The following is a 20,663-nucleotide window of genomic DNA, read 5'->3' as shown; positions in this document are numbered from 1 at the left end:
GGAATGGCTGGAGCGCCAGGGCTTTCTGCACCAAGCGTAATTGTCAACAGCCACGTTAGGCTCAGTTTCAGGCTCTAGCTTTATCTGTAAGTTGCTCAGGGCTCTGCTTGGCCTTGCCTTTGGGGTGGAACTTCTGATTTTGAAGGGATTCCTTAAGGAATATTTGTCAGGGTTCTTGTTGTAAGTGGGAGGAATCCAGGGCTATGCTAGCATAAGTAAAAAAAGACAGGGTCAGGGTTCATTGGTTCACTGAAGTGGGAGGACACGTCTAGACCTGGCGACAAGCATCGCTGAACCCAGGGTTTCAGACAACACTGTCCGTCTTTCTCCTGCTTCCTTGCTCCCTTTCGCTCCAGATCATCCTTCTCTGTATGTCTCTCTCTTTCCAGATCTTTGTCTGTCTCCAAGCTCTCCTGCCCGCTGTGGGTGTTAAACTTTTCTCCTGAAAATGGGCTTTCTCCATTTAGATGTGGAAAGGCCACCAGCAATTGCATCCTCACTTCATCCCAGCCCAGTGACTCCAAAGGCAACAGTCTTCCCTTCCCTTCCTCCTTTCCCTTCCCTCCTTTCTAACAGAAAGGTCATAGGGAGGATTCTGATGGACTCGAGAGCCAATCTCTAGACCTGTCACTGTGGCCAGGATGTAGGGTCCTCTGATTGGCCCGCTGTTCCCTCTGGTGGAAATCTGGATTGGGACTGTCTTGCCGCCTATAGTCATAGAGGCCTTGCTTCACAAATGAAGGCAGCTCACTGGGCAGATAAAATATCGTACAATCACTTCAGAATCACTCACCCCTAACATTAGCAATCATCAGCAATCATCTCTGTCAGCCTCCACATCTTCAGGAAGATTCCAGGGTTCTCTTTAAGAGGAATTCTAAGGTAGGGACTAATTAGGGGATTTCTTGCACTGGGGGAGAAGCAGGCATCAACAAAGTTGTCAGTGTTCTAGATATCCGCCTGTGTGTGCTTGGGGCGTTGTAGCGAGTTACTGCGGGACCACGGGATGGAGAAACAAGAGGGCTGTGTGAGCCAGGGAGAGAGTGGGGGACGCAGTGGCACGGCGAGCAGGCTATGGAGTAAGAAGACCGAGAGGAGTGGCCTGCTGGGGAGCAGAGCCTGTCACCATGGCTTCTCGTCTGCTGACCCTCATGTCCACCAAAATGTCTCAGTATGTTGTTTGCCCTGGGGTGCGTTGCAAAGAGCTCTTTAAAATTCCGTGGTGTTTTCCAGCACAGGAAAACCAGGCTTTCTGGAACAGCTCATAGGGCCAATCAGATAAGCAACAGGCATCTGCAGAAATTAAAACTGAGCAGGAGCAGAGATTGCATATGGGATTTTAAGAATGTTTTCTCCTCAGCAACAAAATATTTTATCCCTAAAATAATGTTTTCATAATAAAAATACATTTCTGCCGTTTTTCAACTGTAGAAATTTTGGTGAGGCTTTTCTGTGTATGCTGTTTGCGTACATTTGCGCGTGTTTTCTTCAGACAGTCAGAGACCTGTGAGAGACTGAGCCATCCCAGTGTATCTGCCCCAGATGGCACTGTGTCATGCGATGCACTGAGCTGCTGTCAGCCACACGTGGCTGGAACACAGAGCAGGAGACCCTGACTTGACCAAGTAACGACACATGTAAGCAGTCCAATACCTCGTAAGGCGTGAGAGTAGACGCCCCGTCTCCAGGGGCTTCCACACGTCCAGGTGACAGGAATTCTGAGGCTGGGGGAGAAGCTGCCCCGCTTACTTGGATCAGCCCTCCGAGGACCTGGGTCTCCCAGCACAGCTCAGGTAGGTTTGCTGTCAGTGTCGGAACAGACGTGGACCTCAGACCATGGCCCCTTGATGAAGTGTATTGTTTGCAACCTAATGTCACTGTTGCTTCCCACTATTTCTCTTTTCATCTTTACATGATAATATCATCACCCATGAACCCTACTTACAGGTTCCTAGTCCGCACCAGGCACTTTGATATGTTACAACCAGTAGTTAGGAACCTTGCGTTTAGGCAAGTTTGGCATCATTATTTCCATTCTGTAGGTGAGGGCTGTATAAGTGTCATGCTCAAGGTCAGTGGGCTAGCAAGAGGCGGACTTGGACCCCACGTGGGTCTGTTTTAAAAGGACCCAGGTGTTATTGCTGTCCTGCACTGGGAGGAGCGGCTTCTCTGTTTCGGCACTGAGGACTCTGACCCACCGACCTAGGCAAAGCTCTTGACTGTGGGTGGAGAGCGGGGGTCCCTCTGTAGCTCTCCTAATCACCTGTGTCCTGCTGCATCTTTGTTGCTGATTTCTCGTCCGTTCCAGGAAGGAGGATGTGCGGGGGCCTCTGCCTTCCTGACTGCCCTCTTCCTTCTGTGTTATGACGGTTCCTTGGCAGCTCCAGGTTCGGGTCCACAGCACACAGAGTGGGGAAATGGAGACCTTTCTGTTAGATATTCTGGTTTTGCTGAAATCATTGTCAAGTATTTGTTTAGGCTGTACCACAACGCAGGGACCATAATTAATTAAATGGGCCACTTCCCACTGTGCTTGTTTTTAAATTGGTAATAACTACGATGCATAGCTGTCACTTTACTGAAAAAATATTTTTAAGAGAAATGACAAAGATGAGTATCACAGCGGCATTTAGCAGCCTACATGTGGTATTCGCTCCAAATACGGCATTTGGGGCAGTTTCCAGAGGCGACTGGGCTGCTGTGAGCATCAGCCACTCCTTCGGGAGAGCGGGCTCCTCCAGACTTCCTTCCTGAGTCACTTTCCTTACCTGAGTTGCGAGACACTCACTCACTTTGGTGGCAGTGTGGGCACATGCGCTACTGAATTTCAGTGAAGCTTGTATTTTGGGAATTTAACAGTCACTGGTGCCTAAAATTCTTAGAAATTAAAACTGCAGAATTTCTTTGAGTTTTTTCCAGTAGGAGGGATTTAAATAGGCTCAAATCTTTTTTCCTCTCCTAACTTAATTTGGAAGGTTTGACTGGAGGACATTTAGTGGGCGCACGTCTTCTCTCCTCAGCCCACAACACTGCCGCAAGCGCTGCAGGCGCCGGCGCGGTCCATGATATGTTCCTGAAGCTGGAGGACTCATTTGTCCTTGTTACGCCTGCTGTTCTCTTGGCCTATTCTAGCAGAAGTTAGGAGCCAAACAGCGAATTTGTGCTGATCAGAGTATTTCAGCGTGTTCAAGAATGGCCCATGTGCGGGGTGAGTGGCCAGTCTCCCCATCGGCCTCTCCTTCATCCACAGAAGCCACACAGAAGACCCGGCACGCACTCCTCATCAACCCCCAAACTCACAGCCTTGCCACTGCCACTCCTTTGACTCCACCAGGAGCTGTGCCCTTTATCCCTGTTTATGTCAGTTTGATCAAGAAGCCCAGACTCTCATGTCACCTACCCAGTCTTTGCCCCGTGTTCTCTAGAATCTCTTTTCTGAACTTTTCTACGTAGACAAAATCTGGCTCCCCCAAGACACTGCTTCCTCTGTAGCCCTCTCCATCTGGGATGCTGCAGGGTCTGGAGGTGAGAGAATTGTGCTCTCTGCTCCTCACTGTTATTTCCAGACTTCTCTTCTTCAACTGTATTTACTTCCTTTGTAATTTCATCAAATGTCATGGCTTTAAATATCCTGTCTATGCTGATGAGCTCCAAACTCCTACGTCAGATTCCCTGCTCGACGTGTCCATTGATGTCTAATAGATAGCTCATGCTTGGTATGGCCCACATATACCTGATCTTCTTCTCTAAACCTTTTTCACCCACTGTCTTCTCCATCTCAGATAATGGCCCTTCCATCCTTCCCGTTGCTGAAGTCAAAGACAGGGCATTACCTTTGACTCCTCTCCTTCTATCGCAACTGATATTCAAATCTGGCAGCAAACTGTTTGGCTCCAGCTTTGAAATGTACAATCCGGATTTTTTCACCACTCCTGCTGGCCCCTGTGTAGTCCAGGCCACCACCATCTCTCATCCGGATCGTGACATTAGCACCTAATGGGTCTTCCAGCTTCCAACCAGCCACCTCCCTCTGCCCCCAGGAGTGTTAGTGCAGCGGCCAAACTGATGCTTGTAAAACACAGGTCAGATCTTGTCACTCTTCTGCGTGGAACACCTCAGTGCCTCTCTGTTCTCCCAAGAGTAAAAGACAGAGTCCATCAGGCCCTACCTGATAGGGTGCCCATGTCACCGCTCTGACTTCAACCCTCACTGCTTGCTCCCTTGCTCACCCTGTTGCAGCTTATCTACCCTTGGTCCTGTTCCTAAACGTGTCAGGCCATGTCTCTGCACTGGCTCTTCCCTTTGTCTGTCACGTTCCTCCCCGTGTATCCAAACCACTAACTCCCTTCCCTCTTTTAAGCCTCCCTTTACCATTTTACTTAAAATGGGTGCTCTCGACTGCCGCACTTCTAACCCCCCTAACCCTGCTCTGGTGTGTTCAGCTTTTACTACTTTTTAATGTGATGAAAAATTCACTTATTTGATAGTATCTGATCATCTCTACTACAATGTAAAATTCAAAAGAGAAGGTATTTTTCCCCTTGTTTTGTTCACTGATATATTTCTGCTGCCTAAAATAGCCCCAAGCATGTAGAAGTGCTCTGTTAGAAGTGGTGTATTGAATGTATAAATGAATGATTGTTTAGAGCTCTAGCTATTCTGAGTCTGTCTCCTTATCAGACCAGGAAGCATGTCACAATGGAGTAGATATTTGTGGACTCATTCCCATTTTTTTTTACTAAAAGATAATTTATATAAAGTTAAATGCACACATCTTAAGTATACAGCTCAATAAATTTTTATATATGTAACTACCATCCAGGTCAAAATAGAGAACATTTCTATCATTCAAAAATTTTCTTTTCCAGGAGATTTTGTCAAGATGGCAGTGTAGGCGGACTCTGAACTCACCTCCTCCCACAAACACAGCCAGGTTATAACTATTCTTGGAAAAATTACCCTGGAGAGAAAACTGAAAACTGGATAAGAAGAACCCCCACAACAAGGGACAGTCCCGACTCAGGTGGAAGAGGCAGAAATTCCTCTCTGGAGAGAAAAAAGCCACCTTCGCAAGCCGTGGACCTTCACAGCAGGGCAGGAGCCACCCTAAGGTACACAGCCCTCCCTGGAGGAGGGGGGACCCGAATGAGAGCATGTTACCGCTATAAGCATCGTTCAGAGTCAGCACAACTGAGATAAGTCTCATAAGATCTGGTTTTGCTGACTATTGACTACAATGGGGAATACCCTCAGAAAAGCTATTGACATAAGTGGAAAAACCCAGCTCTTAAAGGACCCATGCACAAATTTACTCATCTCAGAAAGCAACCTAAATCACCAGAAAGAAAGGCACACACTGCTTTGGTGAAAAGAAACTCACCTGATAGGCTCTGGGTGCATCTCAGTGAGAGGTGAGACCTCTGCGGGGACTGAGACATGGGTAGCAGCCATTACTGTGACCTAGTACAGGTGTGCTGACCCAGACACTGGCAGATGCCATTGGAGTTCTTCCCCTGGCCTGATGGCCCAGGGGTCTCCACAGCCACTAGAGAGCAGATTTAATCCAGTTCAGCCAGGGCAGGCAGCCTTCCCTAGGGAATGGCCCCATCCAACAACAAGCCCTCAGGCACCTAGTTGGCCTGCATAGACTGCGTGCCTGGATCCTCTGCAGGCAGGCAGTGTATCCACCTCTGTGGAGCAGGGGGAGCAGGTGAACTGTGGGGGACATTGGTGGAGAGTGTGGGGACCTCTGAAGTGGGGCGACTGGGTACACTCTAGGAGGTTGGGAAGTGTGCATGGACCAGGACTGTGCTGATGGTGTGTGTGGACCTCAGGGAGTTGGGCCTGATCAGTGGCAGAAGACTTGTGCTTCACAAACAGCCACAAAGGGGGTTGGCCCCGTCTTCCAAAGCCTGAAACAATTGGGTGCTCCTGTGCCTGGGGCCAGCCCCACTCAGCTGCAATCCTAAGAGAGCTGACAACAGCCTTGCAGGCCTGGGGCCTAGAGAAACCATAAGCCCCTGAGCCTAGCAACCAGCCACACAGGGTACCAACTCAGTTATCAGGAAAACTGCAACAGGACTGTGTTATTAGACCTTGTAGCCAACGGTGCAGGGGCTCCCAAACCTGATTTACAAACAGCTGGCCGGGGAAGGAAAGACTAGACTCCCTGGGTACCTGCAGTGGGAGCAACCCTGCCACAGCAGAAGGACACAGGTAGCCCACAAAGGGGTCACTCCTAGATCTTCTGGACTGGTGACGAGAGGGAAGCACACTGCTGGGCCTCAAAAGGCACCTCGTACATAAGGCCACTTCTCCAAGATCAGGAGACATAGCCGACTCACCTAGTACAAAGAAAGAAGCACAGAGAAGGAGGCATAATGAGGAGGCAAAGGAATATGTTCCGAGCAAGGGAAGAGGACAAAACCCCAGAAAAAGGACTAAATGAAACAGAAATAAGCAGTCTACCTGACGAAGAGTTCAAACAAAGAGTCATAAGGATGCTCACTGATCTTGGGAGAAGAATGGATGAACACACTGAGAACGTCAACGAAGAATTGGAAAATATGAAAAAGAACGAGTCAGCTGGGGCCAGCCCAGTGGCACAGCAGTTAAGTTCACACATCCTGCTTTGGTGGCCTAGGGTTCGCTGATTCAGATCCCAGGTGTGGACCTGTGCACTGCCTGTCAAGCCATGCTGTGGCGGGCATCCCACATATAAAGTAGAGGAAGATGGGCACGGATGTTAGCTCAGGACCAGTCTTCCTCAGCAAAAAAGATGAGGATTGGTGACAGATGTTAGCTCAGGGCTAATCTTCCTCAAAAAAAACCCCAAATATATATATATATATATATATATATATATATATATATATATATATATATGTATATAATTATACATGTGATTAAATATAATGAATTAGTTCTTAATCCCTTCGTGTATGATCTGTGTGGAGGGAAGTGGGACTGGTGTCTGATCTGTGCAAAGGCCCATAGTTGCTGATTTCAGATTCCAGGCCTTAGGCTTCTGAGGTAGAATAGTGAGAGGAAGGCGGGGAATAAATGGATGAGCATAAATATTCAGGAACATGTGTATCGAAATACTGGAAATAATTTCTGCCTAGACAATAATGATTGTTTTGCCTTCTGTCTAAAATAAAGTAGAAAAGTAGCTTTATCTTTGTATGATACTGCTAACTTACATTATGTTTAGCGGCCATGGCGTGCACAGTTTTAGAGGGCAAAAGCCAGGTTGTGAATAGTTGGGTTTTTAAAATTTTGTCTGTACCAAGAGCCCTGTGGGCAACAAATACATTTTCAACAGAAATAATCTAGACTTCCAATATTGCGTTACCAACCAAAATGTAGGAAAACATGAGCAAACATGTTAATTACAAACATTCATTCTCCTCTGTTGCTTGAAAGTTATTCACTGGCTTGAACATTATTTATTTTCTCTAGAAATTCAATCCATTTTCAAAACGCAGTGTTCTGGTTGAGATAATTACTCACTTACGCATGAAAAGAAGAGAAGGCTACTGCAGTCAACTGATGAATTACCTGTTTCAGAGGGTGCGGTACATGTAAATATGAGCAATTTAAACAGAATTTTAAATTCATAACACAGTTTTGAGCTCAATCCCCTTGTTCCTTAGAAGCAGTATACACTTATTTTAATGACCCGCTGTACTTCATAGGGCATGAATATAATCATTATGTAAATGAAACCTACTAAACATAGATACTATTGTTGAAATAGAGTCAAGATCTTTATTAATTATGATTTAACTTTTTAGATGAAAACTTTTGAATTGAGTAATGTTGGAGTGAAATACAAGATTTTCTTGTTTTTTGTAAAAAGCGACTAAACAAACCATTAAAAAAAATGGCACCTCAAATATATTTGCTAAAAACAAGCATTTAGGTCTTTTAAGCCTTTACTCTTGAGTATGAATAGATGGTAATGTCAGTTTTCTAAATGGGCTCCTGCTTTTACCCACACCATCTGTAACCCAGGTTGGAGCAGAGAAGGCAAAGATTGTTGATGCTGAGATCTCAAGCACTGTGCTGCCATCTGCCCCTGGCCCCCATCTCCACATTTTTGGCCTTGGGCATCACACGCATCTCCATCTTTAAGGTTTTAAACTCTGGAATCACAGTTTCTGAGCAGAGCCTTCCATCTGTTTAGCTCTGCCGCTTGCTTTTTGCTCTGCAGTCTCTCCCAGCCCCCAGCCCCACCCTGCCCTCCCCAGCTCTCAGGTCTGCAGCCTCCCCCAGGCCCCCATGTCCAGAGCACAGGGGGGCACAGGTAGGTGCACAGGTCTAGACACACCCTGACCTTCTTCAGACCTGTATCCACCGCCGAAGAAAAGAACTGAAAGAATAATGCTTTTATCAAGTCATAATTCGCTATCCCACATGCCTTTCTGATCCGTGCGACCCTCTGCCTCAACAGATGATTTGCCTCCCATTTGCCTGAGAAACGAGAGGCCATCTTGTCTTCATCCCTCAACATCTCATCCCTCGGGCTTTACCGCATTGATTGATAATTGACAATTGCCGCTTCTCTTTCCGAGACTGTTTCTCTTGTCTATCCCGCTTCCACTCTATTTTTTCCTGCCATCTTCAGTCGCTCTCTGCAGGGGCTTCCCCGTGACGTGCGCCCAGGTTTCTGCGGTCCTAACCGCGCCCGCTGCCTGAGGAGGCTCCACTGTATCTCCCGTCCCCACACCAGAATTACCAAAAAGTGTCTTTACGTTTGTTTCCCTTCTTACCAGCATTCGCAAGGGGAGCTGCAGGAGAAGGCCCCAGGACAGGAGCTCAGCCTAAGGTAGCAAACAGCCACCCTGCCGTCCAGGGGGGAAGGAGGCCAGGCACAGGCGCCTCAGCCTCCTCCACCTGTCCTCCAAAGGAAATTCTACGAATTTTGTTGTAGAACTCTTGCCCTGAGACCCCCTTCTCCCACATTTTGCCTCTGCAGAGGCAGCCACTTCCATTTATTTTAGCTAATTGTTACGGTGTTTATCCCCCTGACTCTAAACCTAGGCTTGTTTTGCACCTCCCTGACTGTTCTGCGGGATTCTCACCCAGTGGATGGAGCTCTCTTTCCTCCCCGCCACCTCCCCATACACGCACCATCGGCGCCATCCATCCTCTCCGTATGGAGAGATCACAGTTTCAGTTAGATCAAAGTTTTTGTTTACCCGCAAGACATTAGTCATTATAACCAAGAGGAACGTGTGTCAATTTTTGTATTATAGAGGAATAAATCGTTTAAAAGAATTCCAGTCACTTTCACATTTTTGAATATTGTGCTACTTGAAAGAAAAAGTGTTGGTGGTTCAGAAGATAGGTCTGTAAAATAAACGATAAATTGATAAGTTTCTATTGAATTTAAATGGGTCCTTTAGATATGTCTGATAATGTGACATCATTTAAACGGGCATATTTGAATTCATGCATTTGCTTGTGTGTTCATTTGTTCAACACATAGAGGGTTAAAATGCCTCAACAAATATGCTTCAGATGCTATCTGGTCCTGGAGACAAGAAAACCAGAAGAAACTTCCGGTTTCCAGTTCTGCGTGTCAGGAGCTTGGAAGTCGCCATTTCATCCTACCAACAGGTGAAAAACTGAAAAGACTGAAAAATCAACAACTCTTCTTGGGTCTGAAAGTGAGAGGAGGACACAAGGCAAAGTGCTGCCCCAAGATTGGAGAGATGGACAGGCAAATACAGAGAATGACAACTCACTGGATCAGAGATTCACGAGCAGAAACCACCATGGGGACAGGGCTGGGGCAGGAGAACCCGCACTGTAATTGACAAATTGCTGGAGGCTCGGTGTGGACAATTCAGAGTTAGAAACTCCAGAGGATCCAATCATAGGGAGCCCCACAATGTTGTGAGATTTCTCTCTAGTCGCTGGACCAGGTTTGACCAGGAGCTCAACCACAGTGAGTATCGGAGAAAAATCCCCTCACATCCAGCAGGGGGAGGGCAAAAGGAACCATTTCTGGTTTTGATTCTAGTTTAATTCCATTGTGGTATGAAAGGAGAGTTTGTATGATTTCTGTTCTTTTAAATTTGTTAAGGGGTGTTTTATATCCCAGAACGTGGTCTGTCTTGGTGGACGTTCCATGTGAGCTTGAGAAGAATGTGTATTCTGCCGTTGTTGGATGAAATAGTCTATCCAGGTGACTGATGGTCTTGTGGAATCCAGCTGCTATCCTTACTGATTTTCTGCCTGCTGGATCTGTCTGTTTCTTAGAGAGAGGTGTTGTGGTCTCCAGTTGTGGCAGTGATTCATCTGTCTCTCCTTGCCTTTCTGTCAGTTTTTGCCTCATAGAGTTGATGCTCCATTGTTAGGCACATACTTGTTAAGATGTGCTTCAGTAGGTGAATGGATAAACTGTGGTATATCCAGACAATGGAATATTGTTCAACGCTAAAAAGTAATGAGCTGTCAAGCTTATGAAAAGACTTGGAGGAACCTTAAATGCATATTAGTAAGTAAAAAAGCCAGTCTGAAAATGCTGCATACTGTGTGACTCCAACTATATGACATTCTGGAAAAGGGAAAACTATGGAGACTGTAAAACGATTAGTGGTTGCCGAGGATTGGGGGGGAAGAAGGTGGGGAGGGATGAACAGGCAGAGCACAGAGGGTTTTTAGGGCAGTGAAAATACCCTGTGTGATACTATGATGGTAGATATATGTCATTATACATTTGTCCAAACCCATAGAACGTACCACACCAAGAGTGATGCCTAATGTAAACTATGGACTCTGGCTTATTTCGATGTGTCAGTGTGGGTTCGTCAGTTGTAACATATGCACCGCTCTGGTGGGGGAGGCTGGGCATCTGGGGCAGGGGGTCCATGGGAACTCTCTGTACCTTCCACTGATTTTGTTGTGAACCTAACAGTGCTCTAAAAAAATAAAATCTGTCAAAAACAGAAGACACAGCTTCTGTTGTCGATAGTCAAAATACTATAACTGATGTAAGAGCAGAATCGGTAGGATTGAAAGATTCTTGAGTGAGCAAAAACCGTTTATATGACTAATTTAGAATTTGCTACCAATAAAATTAACGTTGTACTAATAGGTAAATTATAAGAATGGCTGGGAAAGATATGTAACCTACCCATGGCTTCAAAACTTTCAGAAATATTGCTTGTGATCCATTCAGCTCGTAAGTACTCCTGTGTGTGTTTGTATATGCATTCCCATTTTGCTGATTCTACCCGGGTAGCTATTACGTAGCTACGTAAATCATTATTCACGCACAGCATCATGCTGCCCATTGTGTTATTCAACGTTCCTTATATAAATATCTGTGCAATAAATTCCTATCAGTGGAAAATTTGGAACTTCAGAGTAACTGGTGTTGTTTTCCCATATCATAATCAGAATTGTGTAATAGCTCCCCTTTGCCATTGGTTTTCTGGGAATTATTTATTTTTAGCAATCATCCTTAGACTACTAAGAGTAATTATATATCTTGGCTTAGCTGGGGTAGTCCTGAATTATGCCAGCTGTAATTTTGTAGATGTTAATAGTGCTCCCTCTTGCTCTCAAAAATGTCCCATTTGGACCATAAATTATGTAGTCCCTCGGGATATAACCAACTTTTCTTCTCTTTCACATGCCTCACGTCCTACTCTCTTTATTTAGAAATCCTATCTCCTTTTACTGTAAGCAGCTCAAGTCCTTTTTGAGCTGATGGTTTATAAATAATGAGCATAAATAATGTGTGATTTAGTAGCAGAACCTTGATGATTTGATACAGGATCCAAAGTGGAAATTCGGAATGTCAGGACAAATTGAGAGCACTTGATGAGACACTGTCCACCACCTGGGCCAGTGTCCTAAACGGAAGAGGAGGGCAGCAGGCCGGTGCAGACCAGGAAGGAGGTGGCCCTCCCCTTAGCAAGGTGTGTGGTGCGCCGCGGCAGAGCTGAAGGCTTCGTGAAGCCAGGGCAGAGCTCATGAAGGTGTTCACCCTAGTTACAACCATAAATGGATTTTGAGGTTGCTTGTCCTCACACTGCTTATGAGGGAGGTGTTTCCTCCTAAGATATTACCCACAGACGTGGAACCGTGGAGCCCTGAATGCGGCTGTTATTATGCCTAACTCTGATGAAATATTTAAAAATTTCTCAACAAGAAGTAAAGCCCTGGGGATTCTAGGAGAAATTTGGCATTTATATTTCTTGTGGAAGTATTATGGGGAAAATGTATCTCATGGGAAAAACCAATTGTATTTGTTATAACAGTAACCATAGAAATAGAACAATGGAAACTTACGTAGACATATCTGTCACAAATGGAAACATTTAGAGTTGAAGGCCCTTTGCATCTCTTGGGCTCATTGTCTTAAGTTCTTCTTGACTGTTTTAGATAAAGCTGTGAGTTTGATGGTACGCTCAGTTGCTTAACCACCTCACTGCTGTGGCGATACCCTAAAGAGGCATTACAAAAATCTTTGTCCAAAAATCACCTTCAGCAGAATGATCTAGGAACTGTGTTTAAAAAAATGTGATTTCAGGGCCAGCCGTGTGGCATAGTGGTTAAAGTTCGGCATGCTCCACTTTGGTGGCTCGGGGTTCAAAGGTTCAGATCCTGGGCTCGGACCTACAGCATGCTGTAGCTGCGTCCCACATAAAAGACAGGGGAAGATTGCCACAGATGTTAGCTCAGAGCGAATCTTCCTCAAGCAAAGAAAAGAGGAAAGATTGGTAACAAATGTTAGCTCAGGGCCAGTTCTTCCTCAGCGAAAAAAGAAAAACAGAAGGTCATTTCTAGGAATCATTTCTGACCGCTGCCAGCTGAATTAGAGTCCTGGTGGCGGCAGGGTGACTGGTATTTTGCTTAATAAGTGTTGAAAACCACTGCCAAGAAATAGGATGAATTTGGGCAGTGGCCTTGAAAAATGAAAAACAGTTTAGAAGAGCTATAGTGAAACTGTTAATTTTCCCATGCAATGATTAATCTTTTTCTACCATCCCTGTTATAGGTGTGGACTGGATGGAAGGTGGAAGTAATTGTGTTATGAACCAGCCGATGGTTTTAGGGAGCGATGAGCAGGGAAAGAGAATTGAGATACTGCACTGAGAGTGGGTGGGGGAGCGGGGAGGAACGCAGGGGCCCGGTTCCAAAACTACCAACAGTAGCCCAGGCTCGTGGCCTGGGAGGGCGAGGGTTTTCAAGTCACAGTGCCTGAAAAAAATTTCGGGCACATTTCTTAACCCCTGTGTATCTTAGTAGGCTCTTATTTAAAATGGAGATAATATGTGAGAGTAAAATTTGGAGGTATATATGCTTTTCTGTTATAATTCCTTTCCTTCATCTTCCCTCCCGCCGTGTTCTTGCCTGGATGGACATGTGAGCAGAGTGGCTCAACGTGGAATTAATGATAAATGCGTGTGAGTGTAGGTAGTTCTAGGCTGCAGCCCTGTTATGATTCCATGTTATTTTATTTTCATTCTGAAAATGCTTGTTTATATTTTAAAAATGTAATTTGCCTCTGTGACAATAGAGTCTTAGGCATGGTAGTCCCAAATAGCCTCACAACTTAAGTTCTTGTATGATTCTCTCAGTAAACTGTTCTCAGCTTGAGTCTGGTTTCGTCTCTTACTGGCTGTGAGATCTTGGAAAACCTCATGAGCTCTCTGAGGTTCTTTTTCATCGTCTACGACCACAACATGTTGAGGACACGAAGTGAGAATATGTCTATTTTACAACTATGCCTGGAATGTGTAAGCACACAATACAAGTGAGCCCTCTGCCGTGCCCGGCACTCCTGCCCCTGGGTTTGGTGGTGTTCTGTGGAGGCGTGAGACGGCCTTCCCGTCCTGCAGCGGCACGGGTGTCTGGCCTCAGCACCTTGCTGCATCCCTCACGCCATCGCACAACAGCCCTGCATCAAAGGAGTAAGACTTACCGTATTATTGATACCAATAGTTATGACTAATAGATATCAGGATAGTATATGACAACTCGGTTCTTTGTAGAATGAACTTTAAGACTAAGACTAGCGGACTGAAAATGTGCACAATTAAAGATTTTCAGATACAGTAGAGCCTCTTTCTAAAAAAGTTAACATCATATGTATGCTTATCATTTGTTCACCATAAGCCTTTAAAATAGATTTGAGGCCTCTGACAATAAAATACACATATCCAATAAGCCTGTTAAAATGGAAATTGAAAATTTAAAAACCATATAGCAGGAGCAAACAAGTATAATAATCACTTGGGCTAATAAAATTGTCGTGGTTAAGCATTAAACATAGCTCCAGCACTCCCAGATCAATAACTGCTTATTCTCCAGCTGCCCAAAGGAACAGCAAGGAGTGAGGATGGCCATCGTGCATGTTGTTCAGCTGATGGTTTCTGAGGGCTGGCAGTGTGTGAGCCGAGGTGCTGAGAACCATGGAGGCGGGGAGAAGGCTGAGGCACTCTGGCAAAGCTCCAGGCCTGAGGGAAAGTCCCTGGTGTGGGCGCTGAGCAGTGAGTGATAAGGCGACGCAAGGCGCTGTCAGTCCAGAGAACTGGCAGCTTTGGTTCACACTCAGGAGTTTGTCCTTGGTTTTTATATGCCGATCTAGGTCTTAAATGTCCACTTTGCTTTGCCGATCATTAATAACTAATGCATATGATGTTGATACGGTCAGGAGGCATCGCTGCCCATTAGAGTAAGAACTTGAGTCAGTGGTGGATTCAATTATCTGACCTTTGTTTTCTAGTTTATCAAAATATAAGCAAGAGGGTCTATATGTTTACTCAGCTTTATGCAAACCCAAATATGTGAAGAATCATAAATGTGTGAAATACAGTGCTGGAGATGATGTAGTTTTCATAGTGAGTATTTGCTTGACAAAAGGACTCTTTGTAATTATTCTTAAAATGGCAATCTCCTCTCTTAACTTGACCATCGAGTTAGAATTCTTAAAATTGGATTTTCATCTCAGAGTTATGAAGATCCAAAGCTATGACAATACCTGTCAGGAGGATGTCTGTAGTACAGATTCTGGTTGTGTCTTCTGAGCTGAGACAGCCGCGGCAGAGATGGGCATCAGAGCGCTGGGTCAGCAGGGGCTGTGTTCACTTCTCATGCTTTCGTAGCACATCAGAGCGCTGTGGAGTGATTATATACAGCCTTGGGGAAAGGATCATTTAACGTTGCTCAATGAACATAAGGGGAGAACATTGACTACAGTATGTAAAAACATATCTGCTTTCAAAACAATTTTTTTAAAGATATTACCATTTTATTTTTTCAGTTTTAGACTTAAATTCCACAGTAGGATGCCCAGGTCCGGGTAGAATAACCGAAATAGCAAGGCCATACCGCTTGAGGCAGAATCTGGCTGGAGGGTTTGCCTTGTCTGTTTTGTGCTTTTGAAACATAAACGTTTGCACTGCAGACTTCAAAGGGGAGGACATTGAAATAAGATTGATTGAAATACTCCAGCTTGAGAAATTTTTCCATTTCCTCTTCACCCCACGATACACATTTACATACACTTCTTTCAGTTGATAAATCCAGGGCAGCAGGCCTCATTCTGGAAAGGAATGCCGATCTTGCCTTTTCCCACCTGGAATCTTTAGTTATCTGGTACAGACAGCATTATGAGGTTTGGCTATGTCTCGAGTGCTGACATGTCACAATAAACAAAATATAGTGAAAGATCAGAATAGCACTATAGGACAGCAGCTGAATGTAGAACTATTTTGAATAAGTTAACTTGAGTGAGATATAATTTACAAATGATAAAATGCACAGATTTTATGTGTGCATTTTGAAGAGTTTTGAAAACTGTGTGTTCTATATAACCACCACCTTTGTAGTCAGGCCTGCCCCCTGCTCCCTCGCAGACAGTTCCAGGTCTGGTTTCTCTGCCTGTTGTCAAACTTCATAGAAATGGAAGCATTCCACATGAGTTCTTTTGTGTCTGCCCTCTTTGGCTCAACATGATTTCTGCTTGATTGATGCATGTTCTGTGTGTATAAACAGTTTATCACTTTTTATTGGTGACTAGCATTCCTTTTGTGCATGTACCACACTTGTTTGTGAGTAGATATTCTCTTCTTGGACACTGGGGTTTTCAGGTTTTGGCTGTTATTGAATAAAACTGCAAGGAACACTTGTTGACACAGCTTTGTATTTGCATCTCCTATGGGTGGAATTACACGGACCAGGCACATGTTTACATTTATAATAAAGGAGCAGAACATTTTCTAAAGTGATTGTTGCCAGTGACATCGTATGACTGTTCTGAAAGTTCCACAGCCTCACCAAGAATTCCTGCTGTCCTGTCACTTAATTTAGGTCATGTGAGCGGGTGTGTAGTAGTGTTTCATTCTGGTTTATCTAATGAATGGTGATGGTGAGAATTTTTTCATTTTCACGTTGACCATTCATGAAATTTCTTTTGTCAAAGAGTCTATCAAATCTTTTGCCCATTATTTATTGAATTGTCAAGTCTTCTGTCAGATAAATGCATTATAAATGTGGCTTGCTTTTCCTGTTTATTAATGATGATTTTGAAGAACAGAAGTTTTTGATTATGATAAAAATTGAATTTATCAGTTTATTTTCTATGAGTAGCACTCTCTGTATGTTAAGAAATCCTTGAATATCCCAATATCATGAAGATATTTTCTGAAGTTTTCTTCTTGAGTTTGATAGTTTTAGCTTTTATGTTTGGGTCTATGGTCCATTTCAAATTAATTTGTATGTGGGATGTGAGCTGGAGGTCAGCTGGTTCATTGTTTTACATGTGGATATCCAGCTGATCCAGCACCATTTGTTGAAAAGACTGCCTTTTCTCCATTGGATGTCCTTGTCCTATTTGTTGACAATCACTTGACCATGTATATCTGAGTCAATTCATGTACACTATCCTGTTCCAAAAATATATTTGCTTATTGTTAAGCCAATACAACACTGCCTTAATAACTGTGGCTTTGTAGTAATTGTAGAAATCAGATAGAATAGGTTCTCCAACTTTGCTCATTTTTATTTTCAAAATTGTTGTTCCATCAGGTAATATTTAACATTCAGCCTGAAATACTCGCTGTAGTATTTCTTGTAGTGCAAATCTGTGGGTGATTACTTTCTCGGTTTTTGTCTATCTGAAAATTCCTTTATTTTACCCCTTTTTGAAGGATATGTTTGGGAGATATAAAATTCTAAGTTGACAATTTTTTTCTCTAAGTACTTTAAACATGTCATTTTATTGTCTTCTTGCCTCCACTATTTCTGATGGGAAGTTGGCCAACATTACTATCACGGTTCCTATATGTGTAATCTGTTGTATTTCTCCGCCTGCTTCCAAGATTTTTTCCTTTGTCTTCCACTTTCAGTCGTTTGACTACGATTTACCTAGTTTTGACTTTTTTTTGTATCAATTATACTTGGGTCTTGATGTTTTTCTTAAGCTTACAAATTGGCATCTTTGGCCAAAATGCAAAGTTTTTTTGACATTCCTTCAACTTTTGTTTCATTTGATCACTATTCCTGCTCCACTCTCTCTCTCTTCTCCTTCTGGAGTCCAAATACATGTGTATTAGGCTAGTTGATATTATCTCACAAGTACCTGAGGCTCTGGTCATTTTTTTAAATCTTATTATATATTTTATATATATATATATTATATATATTTAAATTTTATTATATGTACTTTAGATCAATAATCTGAATGAATCCATTTTCATTCTCATTTGCCCGTGTTTCTGCCAGTTCTATCTGTTATGAAGCCCATTCAGAAACTTTTCAAATTTCAGATAGTTTGCTTCTCAGCCCTAGAACTTCCATTTGTTTCTCTTTTATTATTTCTATTTCACCGCTGAGATTCCCTATCTGTTCACTCATCAAGACCGTTTTTTATGTCCTTTGACACATCTTAATAGCTACTTTAAAGTCCTTGTCTGCTAATTATAATATCTGAGTCATCTCAGGGTCTCATTCTATTGACTGCTTTTTAAAAAATGGAGTATGGCTCAGTTTTTCACATTCACCTGCTTATTTTCATGTCTAATAAGTTTTTATTCTGTGTTTGACGTTGAGTGATTTGGTGTAGAGAGTCAAGAGTAATTGTCTTCCTTTAGAAAGGGTGGAGTTTATTCTTTCCATTAATTACTGGTAGTTTTGTTTAACCTTGTCATGGCTTGATTTTAGCCTTTTTTTAGGGCTGGTCTAGAGTAGCCCTTACTCTGGGGCTTGGTTCTTACTCTAAAATTGTGGCCTTTTTGGCAATGCAGTCAAATTCTCAAGGTCTTATTAAGATCTCTCCACTCTCTTCTCCCAGTAACGTGTGACCTCCAGTATCTTTGTTTTACTCTCAGCTGTCTATCAGCTGCTCTCCGCTTGGCTTCACCAAGTCTCATCTTACACACATGCAATCTCGCCCTTGCCCAGGGTCTTGTGAATAACTGCCACAGACTTCTGGGCCCCTCCTGTGTAGCTCTTCTCCAGTACTCTGTCCTCCAGTTCCCAGCCTGTGTCCCTCAACACGACGTGCTTGCTTCACGTTTCTCCTCCCTGTGCTGCTGTCAGGAAACTCTCCAGGCTGACACTCAGGGCTCGTCTGCGTGTACTTAGGGATTACATTTCTGTTCTGCCTTTTGTCCAGTGTCTAAAAACAGTCACTTCATATATTTTGTCTAGTTTTATAGTTATTATCGTGAAAGGACACTCTGTCGTATCCAGAAGCCTAAATCTGGTAGAAATATTCTTTGGAAAGTTATTTCTATGATCACTGGTTCTCAAACTTTAGCATGTATCCTATTCATCTGGAGGACTCGTTCACACACAGGTTGTTAGGCCCTGCCCTTTAGCATTTCTGATTCAGTAGGATTGAGTTGGGACCCAAGAACGTGCATTTCTAACATGTGTGCAGGTGATACTGATGCTGCAGGTCTGAGAACCACACTGGCTTACAAAGATGGATCTTGAGAAAAAATATTGAGACTTTATTTGGAACTTAGTACACACAATTTAGCATTTTTTGGCTTATTATGCCCTGCATAATAAACTTATAGTTCACTTGGTTTTTTATAATGCTAGACATTTTGCTCTTTTTATTCAAAGTATGAATTTTAAAAAATTATGAGTTCAACATTGAAAAGGAAAGATTCTTCTTTTAATTGATAGAAGTAGAAAGTAGGTTATATAATAATGAAATATTGTCATTCTTATTTTTTTGTCTGCACAAATAAATTTGATTCTTTCATCCTGATATGAATCTTCTAAGAGATTTGATTAGTTTCAGAAATAAGTATTTGATTTTTGTTTCAGAATTTGGGCTTTATTTTAACTTTTCTCAGGCCTGTATGTATACATGTGTCGTGTGTGTGTCAATGTGTGTGTGTGTTAGTTAAGATGCAGAACAGTGAGAACCAGGAGTCCTGCTGGCTTCCTCAGATTTCCTGACAGCTCGCACTTTGTCCTCTGATAGCTACTAAGACAGCTGTAATCTGGTAATCTGTGCTAACCTTGTAGCACAGTTTGTCTGCTCTCTTTGCTTCCATTGTCCCAATGGCTCCATTTCCCCACGTTTTTCAGGATTTTGAAATTTATTCCTTCCTTTTTCTCTAACTCGTGCATTTTGCATCAGTATAAGGCTTGTACTAATATCAAATTGGTGACTTATGATGCTGACACGGTTCCTACACTGGCTCCCAGGACAGGACATACCCTGTCAACCATGTCACGGTATTTCTTAGTTGGAAAAGTGGATTGGTCTCATCCCTTCCAAGTCCCATCGTTCCCTGACAGATTGATTTACCAGCTTCTTTAATTTCTTGGAAAAATCAGTACAATAGCCTTTGGTGGCTAGATTGGAAGGCTGTTTGATAACACATTTTAAATATTGTTTCAGCTATAAAGTGCAATTAATAAAATTCCAATCTCAATTTTAGAAATCTGTTTTCCAATATTTTGATACAAGGATAGTGAAATACTAATTACTAACCGCTGATTATTCAACAGGTTCATTTTGATGGCTGGGACCACAGATGTGACTGTTGAATGGATGCCGAAAGCCCTGACATTCACCCAGTTGGATGGTGTGACGTCACAGGGTACCCACTGGCAGCGCCATGTCGTGAGTATTTTACACTTTATTGTTGTTTTTTAAATACTTAGCCTGAATTCCTACTTTTTTTATGCTGCATTTTCATGTCATTATAAGTATTTGAAAGCTAAATATCAGATAGGTGAATTGATTAACCACCCCTACAGCTGCAGTGAAAGCCAATTATTTACAATTAAGCCTCAAAGGGCATGCTTCATATAAATGAAAAGTTATTATCATTAAGAAGTTATTTTGATAGTGTTGTCTAACAGAATCTTCACTTTTTACATTTTAGTTTGGAAAACAGAGTCAGGTCTAAATCTGTATCTAATTTGGCCATGCGTTTAGCTGAAATATTCTTCTTTTAAATATCCCATCTTAATTTTGTTTTATAGAGTAGATTGCAAAATGTTTTTCAAAAAACAAATATTTTAAATTTCAGCAATTGAAAAAAAAACTTTTTAGTTGTAAAAATTTTTAAAACCCTATATTTTATTGGTAGCTTCATTATTTCTGTCTTTCTAGCTACTTTAAGTTAAGGAGGAAATTAACCACTCTAAATTCTAATGAACCTCAAACC

General features: G+C 42.9%; 1 protein-coding gene across 1 annotated transcript in view; it reads left to right on the top strand.

The window, feature by feature from the left end:
* The window catches only part of L3MBTL4 (L3MBTL histone methyl-lysine binding protein 4), a 306,581-nt gene that overhangs the window by 60,361 nt on the left and 225,557 nt on the right, over positions 1 to 20,663 (top strand). Inside the window, 1 exon segment of the mRNA XM_070221201.1 lies at positions 19,999 to 20,090. Coding sequence (XP_070077302.1) covers positions 19,999 to 20,090 — 92 coding nt within the window.

The sequence above is a fragment of the Equus caballus genome, chromosome 8 (assembly GCF_041296265.1).
Source record: "Equus caballus isolate H_3958 breed thoroughbred chromosome 8, TB-T2T, whole genome shotgun sequence".
Classification (NCBI taxonomy): domain Eukaryota; kingdom Metazoa; phylum Chordata; class Mammalia; order Perissodactyla; family Equidae; genus Equus; species Equus caballus.
The sequence above is the reverse complement of the archived record's forward strand: the minus strand, read 5'-3'. Positions and strand labels throughout refer to the sequence as shown.